Raw genomic sequence first — 17,679 nt, forward strand, 5'->3', positions numbered from 1 at the left:
TACAGTTAAAGAACACAGCCAGCTGTTAACAGAGAATAATTCATTTTAAAATATAAAAAAAAATTAAGAGAGACTTCTGGCAGACTACCCTTCAAAATTACTAGTTGCCTTGAAAAATAATACTTAATCCCCGCAAAATGGAGATTAAAACATCTTGAGTATTAAGTGTGTTGTTTAATTACACCAATTTCCAAGTAATTCAATATCTTTTGAGTGCAAAAACTGTAAAATGTATTTCAAGAATTAGCTGAGAGCCCAATCCACATGCACACTAAATTTCCATTACTTCTTTTGCACGTAATAGGTTTCCATTTATGCAGCTCTTTGGCTTAAAGCGCTACACAAAATACACAATATAATAAAACATGGGGGAAGCATTAAAGAATATTAAAAAATTACACCAACACCTTATGATCTCAAAAAAATATTGGCAACAGAAGACGCAAAATTGGCAAGAAAATTATGAGACAATAACAAACTGGAGGAAATCCGAAGGCTGTGACAAAGCTAACAGGAAAAAGAGCATTAAATTTAGAATGAAAATATCCAAAACTTTGGAAAGGTGGTAAGATTTATAAATCAGCAAAAATAAGTCAAATACACCACACTTCTTGAAGATAAAGAGCACAGATGTGGAAGACTGGTTTGCAGAAAGTCGAACAGTATACGTTTATAGATTCCTACAGCAACAACAGCCTGAAGACAGCGGCATGATTTAACAGCACGAGAAACACTACCAAGAACCAACACTTTCTACAACACCATAAAGGTTTCTATCCAGAAGCAAAGGATATATTTTAAAAACTAATAAACACCAGGAAAAGGAGTTGTAAAAACCAGATGGGGAGACAAAAACATCTCTCGTATTTTCGTACATTTACAGTTTGCTTGGAAGATACTAAAGCTTAACAAGTAGAAACAAAATTTAAGTTCAGTAAGAAGAAAATAGCAGAACTGTTAAGTTTTGCTAACTTTAAAAATTACACCACAATCATAAAAGGTGAAGCTTTAAGGTATCTTTAGTTAAATCAGCACAAAAGACAGTGTAGACAGTTTTAAACCAATTTAACTCTATCTCAGACTAATTATACTGGGAACAGATTTAATATAAACTGATATACATGTCTGAAAAACAAAAGCATTTACACATGGCTTTGCACCATATTCACTGCAAGTCACTTTCAACACAAGACATGCTGTTATCTTCAACCAGAAATAATACAAGGAGCACAAGCCTGGGCAAAAAATGAGTGAGAATGAAAACGGATGCTTACCTACAGAAGAAAGTTTGATTAGCTTAACTGAAATCCACTAAACCAATACAATCTGCTATGTTGACACACACAAAACAGTTTACAGCATGCTAAGATTGCTTTAGCTGAAAACTGATAATAAATCAATTTAAACTGAACCGATTATGCTGAGTGGAAATTACCTTATGCGGGTCCACATCAGGTTTTGTGTACATTTAAATGTTAAATAATCTTAAATAGTGTTAATTAAATTTGTACAATGTTTGGGTGAGAAAAAGGTTAGAGTCACTAGGGTAAAGCATCTTAGGACACTCTGGAATAATCTGACTGGAAAACAAGCTCCCTTCTACTTACCAAGCTTCTCTACATTTCACAGCAAGCCAGACCTCAGCTTTGCTTGCAGCTATTTGGCTTTCAAATTAATTCCCAGAAGGGAACTTAGGTACACTCTTCATCCATATTAAAAAGATACGGTTATTAATGGCTATAAATCAGTGTAGTTTGACATTTAAAATAAACCAAGTATGACTGTACCTTTTCAACTCTGACACTGCAGTTTTCTGTACTGCAGAAGCTGTCAGAGGTTCAGCTAAAGACTTGTTCAAGCCACAGGAAGTTTTGAGTTGTAGCATGAGCACGATTAGCAACAAGACTCGCTAAAAAGAGAACGCTTTGCATGACAAGCATAAATATTTATGTTTTACACCCACTGCCCTAAAGGAGTAACTTCTTATTTCTGTCTGAGGACTGAAGAAGAAATGGCATAAGTGTACGCACTGTTGAGATTGTTTGAAAAAAAACCAAAACAATCGACTATAAGGACTAGATTAAGATTTAAAACTAATCCTGCAGAAAAATATTCGGACAAATGAGACTTCACTAAAGACTTAACTAAATTACAGGGTTTGTCCAATAAGGAACCCTGTCAGGATCTGAGGAAAAAATAATCAACCGTGCCATCCAAGACTCTCTTTTATAGCATAACAACACAGTTTAAGAATCTGTGGGTTTTGCTGATGCATTTATTCCAATATCAGCCTTACTTTAGGCACAGACTGAAAGAGTTTACTCCAGCCAAGAATCCAAAATACAACTAGATTAAGTTTTATTTTTGTACAACAGATCACTAGTTTAGTCATGCTGTTTTAACAGCGGAATAGCACAGGTAAGCTCTGTTTTCCCTACTGCAAGTAAATAAAAGGAAAGGGCCAAGCGCAAGCTCACAGGATTTTGTAAAGTCTAAGTATAGCTATGCACCTTCTCCTGAAGGGCCGAAAGAAAGGTGACACAGGCAGCAGGGAGAGAGGAAGCGAGGAAAGAAACCCGGAGCCTGCACGGGAGCCAGAGGGAGCACCCGAGGGCAGCGGTTTTGAGCTCCCGGGACGCGAGGGTGCTCGCAGACAACTTCCCAGGAGGCCGGGCCTGAGAGAAAGCCGGGCAAGAGGCTGCGGCGCAGAGAAGGCAAAGGGAAGGCTCTGCCCGCCCTCACCGCGCCGGGGCTTGGCCTGACGAGAGGAGCTCCCTGCCTGCGCCCTCCCCCACCCCCGCCCGCCAGTCTCACTGAGGCGACGGGCGCTGCCCGGCGGGCGCAAGGTGGTGGAGGCCTGCGGGTAGCGCCCGGAAACGGCCCGGCCCCACCAGGATGCCCACCCCAGGGAAGGGTACGGCCAGGCCGCGCACCCGAACCCACCGAGCGCTCCGAGGAGAGGGGGAGAGGGGGCGAGGGGGGCGGGGCGGGGAGCGCTGCCGCCGCCAGCGCCAGGGTCTCTCTTGCCCGCTCGCGCCGCTGCCCGTGCCCCCCGTCACTTAGCAACCACCGAAGCACCGCCACCTGCGCACGCGCAGCAGCCACACACTCTCGCAGCGCTCGGCGTCCCCAGCCGGTGTCTCCACCCGTGCGCATGCGCCTCTCCGCCCACACCTGAGCAGAACGGGTGGAACGCCGGCCCTCGGCCTGGCGCATGCGTAAACCGAACGGCCCGCACTGCCGCAACCCCCTGCTCCTCATCTCCCACGAGCGCATGCGCCACGAAGGGCGCCGCCTGCTGTCCCCTAGCGGCTTTCAGCAGAGCTGCTCTTGGGCCACCGCTCTGCGCTTCAATGAATGGGGCAAGGAGGGGGGCGGGTAACTGCTGCCACGCCGCCAATAGCGTCCGGGGGCGAGGCGGGCGTGCCCCGAGGCACGCTGGGAGTTGTAGTTCTCCCCGCCCACTAAGCTCCGCGGGGCGGCGGGAGCCGCGACTACAGTCCCCAGACAGCCTCGCGGGGCGGCCGCGCCCCGCCCCTCCGCCGTACCTTAGCGCAGCGGTGTCGCGGCTGTAGTCGCGCTGTAGAGGTGACCTCGAGGCTGCCGGGCCCGCCGCTCCTCTCAGCTATGGTGGGTACCCCTCCCCGGGCCGGGGAGCGCTCCCTTTAGGCGCCGGTTGGGGCGGGGTGGTGGCGGGCTGCGCCCCCTCGGCGGGGCGGTTGGGGCAGGGGGCTCCCGTCAGGTGGAGGTGGCTGCGAAATGGCGCCGGCTCCCCCCTGCCCTCCTCGCTGGGCGGCCCCTGCTGCCGGGCTGCCCGCGCCGCCACAAGGCCCCGGGGGGTGACTTGAAGGTGCTCTTGGCACCCGGTAGGAAACGGGCCTGTCTCGCCTCAGCCCCCGCGGAGGCCCCGCCAGGGTGACCTTCTTCCAGCCCGGGGGCTTGGGGTTCGGTGTCGGCCCCTGCACTGCCAGCCTAGCATCGTCTCTGCCTCCTCTTCACTGGCGTGCGGGGGAGGTCGGCTTGTGGTCCCGCTGGGGTCACCCCGGCGGAGCGGAGCGAGCCTCCCGGGCCTGCTGCTGGCCCTTCAGCAGCTGAATCGCGCCGTGTCCTAAAGCCGGTGCCTCGCTGTGCCCCGTGGCTGGCGACATTACCTTCGAGAAGATGGGGATGCCTGCTCCTGCATTTCATGAGACATTAAAGGTTTTGGGTGCAGTTCTGTGTTAGCTCAAGGGGAGATGCCTGTAAAATGTTTTCCTCTCTTGTTTGATTCCTGCTTGCTGTCAAAAATCCAACTATTCGTGTAGGCTCTCCAAATTGTCAAGGAGTCCTAGTTCTTGTCCCGAGGTTACACAGGTGGAGTGCTTTGCTTTTCTGTGGCGCATATATATATGCACACACACAAACTTGCACAGAGACCTTGCTTTCCTTTATAATGATGAAAAATCTCCATGTTTTTCTAGACTTTATACCCTGTTATTCAAACCTTTTCTTTTGGTACTTTGCTATAGAAAAGATGCTTGTGTGCTCTAAAATGTGGCTTATTATTTCAGTTATATGCTAAAAAATACTGAAATCTGTAAACTTCATCTATCCTAATTTTCCACTCTTATTTCTATTCAAAGTATGGAGTCTTAGGCGTGACCACAAGGCAGCGAGTTTTACTTTGTATTTAAGCTTTCAAAACATTGGCTGCCTTGAATTTGCTGGTCTCCAGGAGAACCGCTATTTGAAACTTACTTTGATGCCCAGACTTTTTAGAATGTCACTGGTTTTTGTCTTACTTTCATTATTCTAATTATGCATTTGGCCTTGGGCAAAGGCTTTAAACTTCTGAAACAAAATCATATGTCTATGGATGCAACTGCTATTAACTAAATGAAATGGAAAAGGTTTTTAAGGGCACCTGTCTCAAGGTCATTTCTTAAGGAAAGAATTCCTTTGGAATTCAGTCTATGAACCACAGTGCTGCTGGGCTTGCTAAAGTGCACAACTGTCTTGACGATATTTTCTACCACACTTCCAAATACCTTTATTGTCACTGCAACTCTGCCTCAAAGAGGGGGGAACAAAAGGAAAGTTTGTTAGGCAGGCTTTAGACTTTTGAGGAGATACAGTTTAATTTAATGCTTAAAGCGTTCTTGTCAAGCAAGGTGGGATAGCTTAGTTGGCTTTAATATTCAGGAATAACATTAGTTTGATATTTTCAGACAGTTAAGTTTATCAGTAATAATGTTTATAGAGGTCTTTTTATAACTGTTAGTTATAACAGTTATAAAACTTTTTATAACTGTTAGTTATAAAAAGTAATGCAAAGTCCATCACTTGTGTAGACAAAGCATAGATTTTTCTTGTTCCTACATTTGATAGATTGTGGGTTATTTCATATTACACTTTTGTAACCTCCAGAATAACTTTTGCTGTATAGTGCTATTTTTGCTGTATGGCACTAATATTTTAGGTCTGCTAGTATCAGCAATAATCACAGAGATAATTTAGGCACTGAGTTCTTAATCCGAGGGGGGGGGGGGCATTAAGCCCACAGCTTCCTCATTTGATATGGGAAGCTATACTTTTATCTGTGATAATTTAGGAGGGGGAGAAATTCTACATGTTTGCTGAATTAGAGGGAGAAGGGTATCTGGGGATGCAATGTTCACTTTTTTTCTTCCTTTGTATTGTTATCTTAACTATACATCAGCTGTATGTGAAGTGGGGAAGGCTTTGAAACTAGATAGTTCAGTTAGATGTCATTTAATTTGTCCTCTAGTTCTTATATATCTGAGAATGAGTAAAGGTCACCTCTGTAGTTACCACAGTGTGAAAGTATATTCTTATCGAAGCCCAGTGCAGGAGCCAAGTCACAGATTAAAGTGCCTGAACATGAATGTGTGAAGCCTACAACTTCTGTTGGGGAGCTACTCATTTCTCTAAACATCCAACCTCCAAAAGTAGCCTCAGATGCTCAGTGATACCGATTTTTGTATGTGATGTGAGTTTTCCTGGGAGAGTTAACTATATTTTGTAAGAAGCATAACATTTTTGGCTTGTTAATTTAGCTCCTGGAATGAAGAGGGAGCATGAAAATTTCTTTCATACTAATTGCTAAACTGGTGCAGGGGCAAGGGGGTTCAGGGAAAGCTTGTATGTGAATCCAATGTACTGAAGGCTTGGAGAGAAAAAAAACAAGTAGGCAGTACTCCTCACTTTATTTTAGCTTATGTTTCTTCTTCCCTCCTCCAGACCAAAATGGGGGGAAAACAGGAAGGATGGTACTAAGCAAACATAATTTTTTTGAGAGGGTGGAGCTGAGTCATAACTGAAGGATTTTGGTTTTTAACAAGGCTAAATGTTAAGTCTGTCTTAATTTTTTTTTTTTACTATCTCTTACCTTTTTATCTTCCACGCCTTCCCTCTCCTGTTGCTATGCTAAATACTCACTGTAATACTAGTGGATAGATTGACATTTTTCATGTTTAAATTGGATTAGCATATAAAAAAATTCTCGTTGACATCCCCCTTTTGTAACACTACTTTAGATTGGCTCACAGGTTGCAAAGGAGAAAGAGTCTGACTTCTTAAAATCTTTGTTCCATTCACTGGAAATTCAGAAATCAATTCACCATTGATTTCAGATACCATGTAATTCAAAGAAAATGTGTTCTGGAGTAGCATGCTGTATTGGGTCTGCGTGGCAAGGTTTTGGTAGCAGGGGGGCTACAGGGGTGGCTTCTGTGAGAAGCTGCTAGAAGTTTCCCCTGTGTCCGATAGAGCCAATGCCAGCTGGCTCCAAGAGGGACCCGCCGCTGGCCAAGCCCATCAGTAACGGTGGTAGCACCTCTGGGATAACATATTTAAGAAGGGGGGAAAAAAACTGCACAACTGCAGCCAGAGAGAGGAGTGAGAATATGTAAGAGGAACAACTCTGGAGACACCAAGGTCAGTGAAGAAGGAGGGGAAGATGTGTTCCAGGCGCCACAGCAGATATCCACCTGCAGCCCCTGGTGCAGACCATGGTGAAGCAGATATCCACCTCCAGCCCATGGAGGTCCATGGTGAAGCAGATATCCACCTCCAGCCCATGGAGGTTAACGGTGAAGCAGATATCCACCTGCAGCCCACGGAAGACCCCATGCCGGAGCAGGTGGATGCCCAAAGGAGGCTGGGACCCCGTGGGAAGCTCATGCTGGAGCAGGCTCCTGGCAGGACCTGTGGACCCATGGAGAGAGGAGCCCACGCTGGAGCAGGTTTGCTGGCAGGACTTGTGACCCCGTAGGGGACTCATGCTGGAGCAGTCTGTTCCTGAAGGACTGCACCCCGTGGAAGGGACCCACGCTGGAGCAGTTCGTGAAGAACTGCAGCCTGTGGGAAGGACTCATGTTGGAGAAGGTTGTGGAGGACTGTCTCCCATGGGAGGGACCCCACACTGGAACAGGGGAAGACTGTGAGGAGTCCTCCCCCTGAGGAGGAAGGAGCAGCAGAGATGTGTGATGAACTGACTGCAGCCCCCATTCCCCATCCCTGTGCCGCTGCGAGGGAGGAGGTAGAGAAATCAGGAGTGAAGTTAAGCCCAGGAAGAAGGGAGGGGTGGGGGGAAGGTGTTTCAAGATTTAGTTTCTATTTCTCATTACCCTATGCTGATTTGATTGGTAATAAACTAAACTAATTTCCCCAAGTGGAGTCTGTTTTGCCCATGACAGTAATTGGTGAGTGATTTCCCTGCCCTTATCTTGACCCATGAGCCTTTTGTTATATTTTCTCTCCCCTGTCCAGTTGAGGAGGGGAGTGACAGAGCAGCTTTGGTGGGCACCTGGCATCCAGTCAGGGTCAACCCACCACACACGCTTAGCACAGGATAACTTTTTATATGCTGCTAATATGGGATTTTACCAGGCAAAGGTTTTACAGCACAGTAATTTTCCAGTACTTATTTTCCTAACATGATTAGCTGCCTTAAAAGAGTGTTCATTGTTCCCTTTATGTAAATAAAATGTAGATTCTTCTTAAAAACATGCTGAAAAGTTGGCTTTAAAATCTGATACGCATCTTAATCTGTGCTGCACGTCATCATTCAGACATTATGGTACATTTGGATGGTATAACTTCTCTACTCAAGAATAGTGTACCCAAATTAGTTTTGATATTTAAACCAACAATAATTGATTCTCTGCTCTCCTTCCCCCTCCTCATCAAGTTTTGATGAGGTTTGAGGGTTGAGACTTGCCCTAGGACAAGTTCAAAATAAAATAATGCAGTTCAACAGCATGACTGGTAGCCATTTAACCAAATATTTAAAGAATCATTCCCATAATTAAGGCAAAAACATTTTCAGGTCTAAATCTGCGAGTTCAGTAGTTCAACTTCATCACTTATGCTCTCATTTTATCTTGCACGTGATAAAATGGGGTAGATGGCCTCATTTTTATAGTTATCTAATGCTAGCTTGATGCAGCTGTGCTTGGCTGCTCACTTCTGCAGAGAGAATACACTCAATCTCAAAATGGTTTTCCTATAAATATCGATGACAGGAATGTTGGTTAGAAAGGATCTCTAGAGGTCAGCCAGTCTGACTTCTTTCTTGCTCTGAGTCTGGAGGTTGTGTAGTCCAGCCTGATAGCAAGGCATTTGCCACTGCTAAATCAGGTCATACATGTTTTCATCTGGGTCTTGAAAACCACCAAGGATGAAGGTTGCACAGACTGTCTGGGTACCCTGTTCCAGTGCAGCAATACCACCCTAATCAGGAATTTTTCTCTTAATTTGTAGCGGTTGCCCCATGTTCTGCCATCTGCCGCTACTGAGAGGTGTTTGGCAGTGTTATTGTTGTAACCTTTCTTGAAGTAGTAGGCTGCTGTTAGATCACCCCTTGTCCTCTGCCTTTCCAGACTACACCCACCTCCCTCAGCCTCATCTCATAGGACCTGAACTCTGAGCCCCAGCCATCTGAGTAATGCTTGCCTGAACCATCTTTAGTTTTTCAACATCCCTCTAAAACTCAGGGTCCCAAAATTGGACTCGGTATTCCAGCTGCAACCACCAGCACTAAGGGAAATGCCAGCCTTTGCTCTGCAAGCTATGCTTTTCATAATGTAGCCCAGTATGCAATTAAATCACTTCAGACATAATTGAATGTGGAAGATATTTTGTCCATAATTCAAATGATCATCTTTTAATTATTTGAAGAAGTGGGCATGGGATTCCAGCAGGCTGGTTGAAGTCTGCTTGTTCCTGTCCTAGCACAGTCTGCCCCAGCTCTATTGCCTCTAGGGAAAAAGGGAGATACAAAAAACAGGCTTACAAAAGTCTGGGTTATGAATGTCCTCTGGCATGTTTTCCCTTTTCAATATTAAATAACCTCTGGAGTTCCCCAGGTCCTGGTTCTGCTTAACAAAATGGACTTTTGCTATAGAGTAACCCTTTTTTTTTTTTTTCCTATTTGCAATATAGCAATGTATTTGGAGTCTTCTCCCAGTCTTTTGGAGTTTTGAGTCAGTTTGACAATGGACAGTTGTATTATGGATATTAGTGTCTGTATTTGTCCATAATGTAGCTTTTGTCTGTGGATTTGTTAAATTGCTGCATAACAGTTTAGTGAGGCAGTAGCTTTAAGTCCACTAGATTCCTTGGTTTCTGGCATTCAATAAGTCTTTGGTTGCAAGTAAGCGTTCAAAATGGAAGCGTTTAATGGAAACAGCCCTAAAAATTGAAAGCATCTGAAAACTGGTGAAGTGTGGCGGCTTGTAAAACTTCTGTAGTAAGTTTGAAGTATGAATGGGTAATCTAATGAGTGGGTACATGCTGTAACATGTTATGCTAAAAAGACAACATTGTTAAAAGGAATACAAAGTTTTTCAAATAGGTTGTCATTCCTGGCATTTTGGAAGCTCTTCCAGGAACAATTCTTGGGGATATTTTTGCAAGTGTGGTCTGTTTGTGTAAAAGCAAGCAGAGAAACAGCTGGTGGTTCTAGCAAAACAGAAGTGTGATCTCAGGAGCTGGCTCTGATCCACATTTAGGTATGTGCTTTCATCCAGGTTAAATAGTCATAACCTTATTTCTGTAGTGACTGTTAATTTTTACCGCTCTCGGATAGTGTGAGCCTGCACTATATAGCTGTGGGTAAGTCTCCGTAACTTTCTTGCAGGGTGAACCTATCAGAGTCCTGGTGACTGGAGCTGCCGGGCAGATTGCCTACTCGCTGCTCTACAGCATCGCCAAGGGAGATGTCTTTGGCAAAGAACAGGTAGCTCTTACGCTGAATTATTACTTGTCTCTGCTGCACAGTAATGAATAAGCTAATGTAAGAACTGCAGTCAGTGAGACTTGTTTTCTTGTAGACGCTCAGAATGGTTTACCAGTATGTAAGTACTTTATTCTTTAAGTGGTGAAAATTGAGTCCTGCTCTGTTATGCAGGCTTTCAGTTGTTGGTTGTGCTGAAGTTTTTCAGTTTTCTGTAAATGGATTTTAAGTCTTGCACAAGATAGCACTTTCTAGCAGATAAGACAAATTCATTTTCAAAACAGATTACATGCCACTTGCACTAAACCATTACTTTCTTTACAGCCTCTTGTTCTTGTGCTGCTGGATATCACCCCCATGATGACTGTATTGGAAGGTGTAGTGATGGAGCTGCAGGACTGTGCTCTGCCGCTGCTGAGAGGTGGCCAAAAGAAATTTTTCTTACACCTACAAGAAGTTCTAGTACAACTATTGCATTTATGAGTTCCTGTAGCTGGCAGGAAGTTAAGCAGAAGAAAATATTAGATGATCCTTTCTTGGTTTTATATTTTGTGGAAGATAAGTTCATTTAACTTAGGCTGTAAGCTAGGAAGAATGTCATCAAATGAGTTTTGTGTAAAGAAATGACTACGCAGATACCTGGGTTTTGGTTTATATCATCTAATCCTGGGTTGTTAGCATGTGCAACAAATTGTCAAATACTTGTGCATTTATGCATTGTATTCTGGCCTAGTGGTAAAATAACAATGAATCTTTAGATACGCTTACATGCCTTTACTAAGTAAAAAAATTCTAGTCTTTAGAAATATCTTCTGCAAAAAGACACAAACTGAAAAACTGCTCATCAGGTCATGTAAACAAGTTAAGTTCTGATAAATCTAAACAAGCAGAAGAAAGGGAGCCAGTAGATGCTACTGTAATTATTACAGTACTTAAAAAAATGTGTAGCTACCAGCTCTTGTACTTGTACAAATCAAACCTTCTTCAGTTCGAATTGTTAAAGGGAGAGGAAAACTTCATTTGTGTTGATACTTGCCACTAAGAATTTTTTTGTAAAGATAAAGATGTAAAGATTAAAAAAAATGTGAAGAACAGCATATATGCATACATGTGTATAATATGTATATATATTTAGAGACACACACATGAAAGTTATCTTTTGACATAGATTTCTCCTGTGTTTTCAGAATTTGTATCTAAAGCTTTAGATAAATATTTGAGTATAAATACTTGCCAGTAAACAGTTTCTAATCTGTGGCGTTGGGGCCAAATGACTATACTTATATTTTTGGAAGGGGAAGGTGGTGGTGTTGTCAAATCAGATTGTATACTATTTATGAACCAAAGAATATTCCTGTTAACACTTTGCCATGAGTATTTATGTTTGATTTTTTTTTTTTTCCCCGTTTCCTTTTTTTAGAGGTCATTCCAACAGACAAGGAGGAAGTTGCATTCAAAGACCTTGACATAGCAATTCTGGTTGGCTCCATGCCAAGGAGAGAGGGCATGGAGAGGAAGGATTTACTCAAAGCAAATGTGAAAATTTTCAAGTCTCAGGGTGCAGCCTTAGACAAGTATGCCAAAAAGACTGTCAAGGTGAATATAGAAACTGAATTTAAACTCTGAGTTATGTAGAGCTCTAAATACATTGTAGAATGATATTGCACAAGCAGGAGCCTATTCAGTGCAGGCATTCCTTTCCTTAAGTCCTGGAAAATATGCCACAGTCAAGGTTAGATGAGATATACTATATTAAATAGGTAGATGATTTAGTCCTTAATTTGTTCAGTGGAAACAGTAAGTCTTACATTGTATTGCTGTAGTCCACACATACTCTGAACTGGTTACCAGCAATTTAAAAAAATCTAAAAATCTATATTAAAAAAAAGTAGTCTTCTGCTTGTTATCTCTTCTCTGGGAGAACTAAATTATCTACATGCAGCTGCCTACTTCATATCCATCTGTGGCTTTAACATAATGACCCTTCAGTATCAGTATGGAATTACAGTTGCACAAAAAATCGGCTTTATTTAGGTTGTTTGCATCTTGGTCTTTGGAGCATTGGAAGCTTTTAATTGTTCTCTCTCAGATTCCTTCAGCACAGTTAATGGGATCATGTGGCCGCTCTCCTATTGCTCTTAATCTCAGACCCAGACTCCGACTGTGCTTTGTAACCGACTTTTTAATGTCTCCTTCCTCTGCTGATGAACTTCCTACTGCTTCTAAAGACTTGTTTGCTTCTTTATACAGTTGGAATAAACACTATCAATATAACTATTGCAGAGTAACGGAAAATTTACTGAACTCACTTTCAAAAGGGCAAATACAAAGGGAGGTTTGCAGATCAGCTTGTGTGATTGAGAGTATATGGAGCTTGACATTAATCATTTGAGGCATATTGGTAGATGAAGGATGAATAAAAATCAGTTTTCCATAGTAATAAATTGATCTAAGTTCGGGCAATATTTTACTTCTAAATGCCTATCAACATTGAGATAAGTAACTGTTCTGGCTTTCTTAATTATAAAGCAATTATATAAAGCAGTGGCAGGCAGTCTAGGAACCGTTTAAAAGGTGATGGTGAATTCACTGTGGGGTGACTAGTTATGTATGTATCATGCTTTCCCTGTACCTAGTAGCATGGGGTTTGAAGCCAGGCTGTGGGTCAGTGTGCAGATCTCCCTAGAAGTCTTGTTCTCTTTCACATTTGAATGTCAAATTATAAAGAAGGTACCTAGCTAGAATATATTTTTCTGTGCAGTTATAAAAGACTCGGTGACTATGAACAACACACATATAAAAACGTGTTGAAGACAATCAAGAGATTCAGAAAACTTAACTTTCTGATAGTTTCTTTGAAGGCAAAGCCATGTATTTCATTTGAGGGAGCTGTTTTGCAAAAATAGCTTATTCATCTTTCCACATTCCCCTTCCCCTTTTTCATTTTTAGGTTGTGGTAGTTGGGAATCCAGCAAATACTAACTGCCTGATTGCATCAAAGTCAGCCCCATCAATACCAAAGGAAAACTTCAGCTGCTTAACTCGTTTGGATCACAACAGAGCTAAATCTCAGGTAAAAAGGGCCTATTCAAAGTAGAATACTTGCTGTTGTATCTGCTAAATACAAACAGAGCAATGCTTTCAAAGAAGCCTTTGAACTGAGAGGCTGAAGTTAATACAATGGACATCTTTAATTTCTGATTAGATTGCTCTGAAACTTGGTGTGACTGCTAATGATGTGAAGAATGTCATCATCTGGGGCAACCACTCCTCCACTCAATATCCAGATGTTAACCATGCGAAGGTAAACGTGAAAGGAAAGGAAGTTGGAGTTTATGAAGCTATTAAAGATGACAGCTGGCTGAAGGGAGACTTTATCCTGGTAAGATCTTGGGGCTTTTTTAAAATGGTCATTCTGTGCTTCTGCTTTCTCCTAACCTCATATGAAATTGTAAACTATGTAAATGGCTGACTGGAGCAGCTCTTCTTATCTCACTGGAATAAGTCATCTTCAGATAGCTTGTCTCTATCAGCTATTTGCTTTTGAAAAATTTAAGGCATTATGAAACTTATGTAAATACTACTAGAAAAAACCATTTGGAGTGCTAAAGTGATTTAACAGAAATAACTTTGATCATAGCTTAAGTGCAACTCATCTGGCACACAAGCATCATTCACAGTTCACTGTGGTGACTTTTTTGGGCATCTTTGTAGATGAAGTAGGATGATCTTCCATTTGCTGTTCCTCACCCACCAAAAAAAGCCCAGCAGCCTGCCCACTGCACATGCATGCACACACACACTTTCCAAATCTGAATCTGTGGCCTTGTCAGCAGCATTTCTGAAAAGTAATCTGAAGAATCTAGAAAACACCTGCAAATGTCTTAATGTAGGGTAGTAATAAATAATAATAATGTGGGGTAGTAAAACAAAATAATGGTATTAATTGATCAAGAGCACAGGCTACCTAAATGCAATATAAAGTGAAACAAGGATTACTAAAGCCCTTAATGAATGTGATTCCAAGTAGCTGTACTTTGCTTGGTATTGCAATGTTACTGGCATGCTGACAGCCAGGTACTAATCTTAGCCAAGGCACCTTTAGTTTGGGACTGGGGATGTGTTTTGTCATACAACCGTGCTCTGTCCTATCTTGGTTTTGGATATAGCTTATTCCAGTTCATGCTTGTTGCTACAGAATAAATGATTGTATGCTGGCAACCAAAGTTCATGAGCCAGAATGTAAGCAGAAACCTGTCCTTGTCCTTGATCCTGCTGTATCTTACGTGGCCAAGGCAGGATATTGGTTTGGCCTTCTAGGTATATTGTAATGCTGGTCTAAGCTAGAATGCTTTGCCTAAGATAAGGAGATTTTGTAATTCCTGCTTTGTAGACTGGTTGGCATACAGCCTCACCAAAACTTATTAAAAGAAAAAAAGTAAGATTTAAGAAGCTATTCTAATTCCAAGAATTGCAAGTCTTAAGTACAAAATTTCTAAATATAAACTTGAGTATAGGGAGGTGGTTTCAGCTATCTTCAGAATTAAATTAATTTTATGCATTAAATATTGTAGGATTGAGACCAGCAAGTAGTTCACATTGGTATTCAGCAAAAAAAACTTAATTCCCAGTGTTGCTCTGAGACATCTGTTACTGTTGATGTACATGAAGTCTCTTGGTGGTAAAAGCTTGAAATGTCTGATTGGTATGAAAGACGTTAGTGGGCTGCTAGCTCTAAAGCAGGTACTACGAAATGAGCCAGCCTCTGAAATATTCCATTATGTTCTTGTCTTGGCAAATCTCTTCTAGATTGTATTTCTGGATTGTACACCATGTTCATTTAGTGATAGAACTGTATCTTGCCTGATGAAATTAAATAATGCTGGTAAGGCGGTCTTTCCTTATGGCATTTACTAACAGTGTTTAGACCAAGCCAAAATTTTGCTGCTTTACAGCTTAGGGGTTTTTCTTAATTGCAGACTGTTCAGCAACGTGGAGCAGCTGTTATTAAGGCTAGGAAGTTGTCCAGTGCGATGTCAGCTGCCAAAGCTATCTGTGATCATGTGAGGGACATCTGGTTTGGCACTCCAGTGGTAAGATGTTGCTCTTGAGTAAGTGCTTGTTTGCCTAATGCTTTGATTACATGCTGGTGTCTTTGACCTCAAGTGTATATGTGTGTTGAGAGGGGGCAGAATGTGTCTTTTTCTGGAATAAAGTGTGTCATTGCTTCTAGCAGTAAAAAATGTATTTATCCCTTCCTCTTCTGTTTTTAGGGGGAATTTGTTTCCATGGGAGTAATTTCTGATGGCAATTCTTATGGTGTTCCTGAAGACTTGCTATATTCATTCCCTGTTGTGATCAAGGTATTTGCCCATATTTAAATCTAAGTATCTTCTGCAAGACCTAGTTGAACTGTTGTATGAGCTAGTTAACAGCCATGCTTTTAGTGTGGGACTGCAGTTGCTGGGACATGGGGGTTTTAGCAGTCTTTCACAGACCAGACCATTATTCACCATTTTGTACTAGTTGTCAAATCAGTACTGATAGAAAAGTAGAATCTTACATGACTAGCCTGTGCTGGTTGTGTTCCTTATCTGAAAACAAAATTAACTTCTGCACGATGTGTTTTTTAAGGCCATAAACTTCATTTCTTATGCTGCAGTTTCCTTTGTGCAGACTGAATAAAGCTTGTTCTCATATGGAGGGGCTTTTTGTTTGTTTTCAAACAGGACAAGACCTGGAAGTTTGTTGAGGGTCTTCCTATTAATGATTTTTCTCGTGAGAAGATGGATCTGACTGCTAAGGAGTTAACTGAAGAGAAGGAGACTGCTGTGGAATTCCTCTCCAGTGCATGACTAGGTGATGAGGAAATACAAAATAATTTCAGAGTGGAAGAATCTAAAAGTCGTCTCTAAGTCTGCTACCAAACACTATTACTGTATTCAAGTCAACTGTCTGTGGCAATTGTGCATTTTAAAGTTAATCTGCTTACTGGTACTGTTGTGCCTATTGAGTTATTAGCAAAAAGATTATTAAAGAAGTAAAACTAGTTTGTTGACCAGACTTTGTTCAATACTAGTTGCTTTCTGTGTATGATACAGAATAACTGTCTGCCTTGGCCTTGGCTACTAACGCACAATCTGAGTTTTGATTAGAATTTGGCAGTATTGGAACACTCCTAGTCCATGATCACTTCAGCATCCTATGGCTCAACTGAGAATGAAATTAGAATGCCAATAGTTCTCCTTGAACCAGTAGTTCAGTGACTTAAGTCTATCACTGGACAGACTCCAAGTATGTACTGTTCACTCTGGTTATGCTTACAATGTTTGTCAATAGAAATATTAAGAGATGCTTAATCACATAATGGCTGAAAGTAGTCTGTTGCACTTTATTTGCATGTTTTAGTTATGTAAATAGCAGAATTTGATAGTACAACATAAAAAAAACCCCTGAAGGCCTATTTTAAGAAACTGAGGGGAAGCTAGTTTTAAGAAGCTTTATTGATGACTAGCACTTCCATTTGTCTTTCCCAGGCAAAATTGCTTTATCTCAACATCAGACACAAAAGCCTAAAGGCAGATTTGTACTCCAGCACTACAGTTCGAAAGCAGTGTTGGTACTGTAGCTTGGTACTAATTTGATTGTAGCTTGAAAGCCTTTTGTCCCAGGAGACAAGGCCTCACTTGGTTAAGTCTGAGTGAGGGCAATATACTTGCTTGAGAATTTTTCTAGTGCAGCCTACAAACACTTCAGGAAGGTTCAAATATATTGTACTGTAAGTATTCCTTTGCAAACACACAGGTGGATGTTGCTGTAACTCTTCTAGACTCATGCTTTATCTGTTGCTACTGTAGTAACCCACCTTATGTAGACTTAAGGGATTTAGACTAGGTTTGTTGTTCTGGGAGTTTCTTAGATGTACCTGTTCTGCTTGTTTTCTAAGCATCTTAAATACTTCCTGCCCTGTTTGCAGAGTGCAAACTCTCACAATAATGGGATTTTTCTCATACACAATGTATGCTAAGGTGTTGTCTGTCCTGTTCCAATATAAGTGTTTCTGCCTTGTACTAAAGTAAATCTCGGGTCTGTCATATCTGGAGTCATCTCATTTTCCTTTTTTGGTTTGTTGTCCTTAAATAAGGATTCAAGAAGTAGAACTGTTTTGACAAAAAAAAAGCTTAAACTGAATTCTAAGCAAATTGAATGGTTTCTTTGAGGATTTATCAACTAGAATATAAAATAAATCTGCAAACATCAATAATCTTATCCTTAAAAATAAGTCTGCTCTCAGAACATTACTGTAGCTATTAAGTACAGTGACAGTAATGCAACAAAGACTTACTGTACATAAATGGCTGAAAGGGAAAACAAGCATTTCAGAAAATGGGAACATCTGCTGCAGCACAGGCCAACTAGAGACAGGGTACAGTAAGTGAATT

The 17,679-nt window shown here is 41.8% G+C and overlaps 2 protein-coding genes across 2 annotated transcripts in view; one reads left to right on the forward strand and one right to left on the reverse strand.

Annotated features, from left to right (window-relative positions):
- The window catches only part of WDPCP (WD repeat containing planar cell polarity effector), a 160,333-nt gene extending 157,117 nt beyond the window's left edge, over positions 1 to 3,216 (reverse strand). The window contains exon 1 of the mRNA XM_072857743.1: positions 2,944 to 3,216. Coding sequence (XP_072713844.1) covers positions 2,944 to 3,216 — 273 coding nt within the window. The remainder of the gene's footprint in view (positions 1 to 2,943) is intronic.
- Positions 3,217 to 3,478: 262 nt separating this feature from the next.
- Positions 3,479 to 17,331, forward strand: MDH1 (malate dehydrogenase 1). The gene is made up of 9 exons (XM_072857336.1): positions 3,479 to 3,630; positions 10,142 to 10,240; positions 10,562 to 10,658; positions 11,658 to 11,833; positions 13,188 to 13,310; positions 13,443 to 13,619; positions 15,217 to 15,330; positions 15,511 to 15,600; positions 15,967 to 17,331. Exons 1-9 carry the CDS (start codon positions 3,628 to 3,630, stop codon positions 16,090 to 16,092), a joined length of 1,005 nt encoding a protein of 334 aa, XP_072713437.1. The 5' UTR covers positions 3,479 to 3,627; the 3' UTR covers positions 16,093 to 17,331.
- The last annotated feature ends 348 nt before the right edge of the window (positions 17,332 to 17,679 follow it).

The sequence above is a fragment of the Ciconia boyciana genome, chromosome 3, assembly GCF_034638445.1.
Source record: "Ciconia boyciana chromosome 3, ASM3463844v1, whole genome shotgun sequence".
Taxonomy (NCBI): domain Eukaryota; kingdom Metazoa; phylum Chordata; class Aves; order Ciconiiformes; family Ciconiidae; genus Ciconia; species Ciconia boyciana.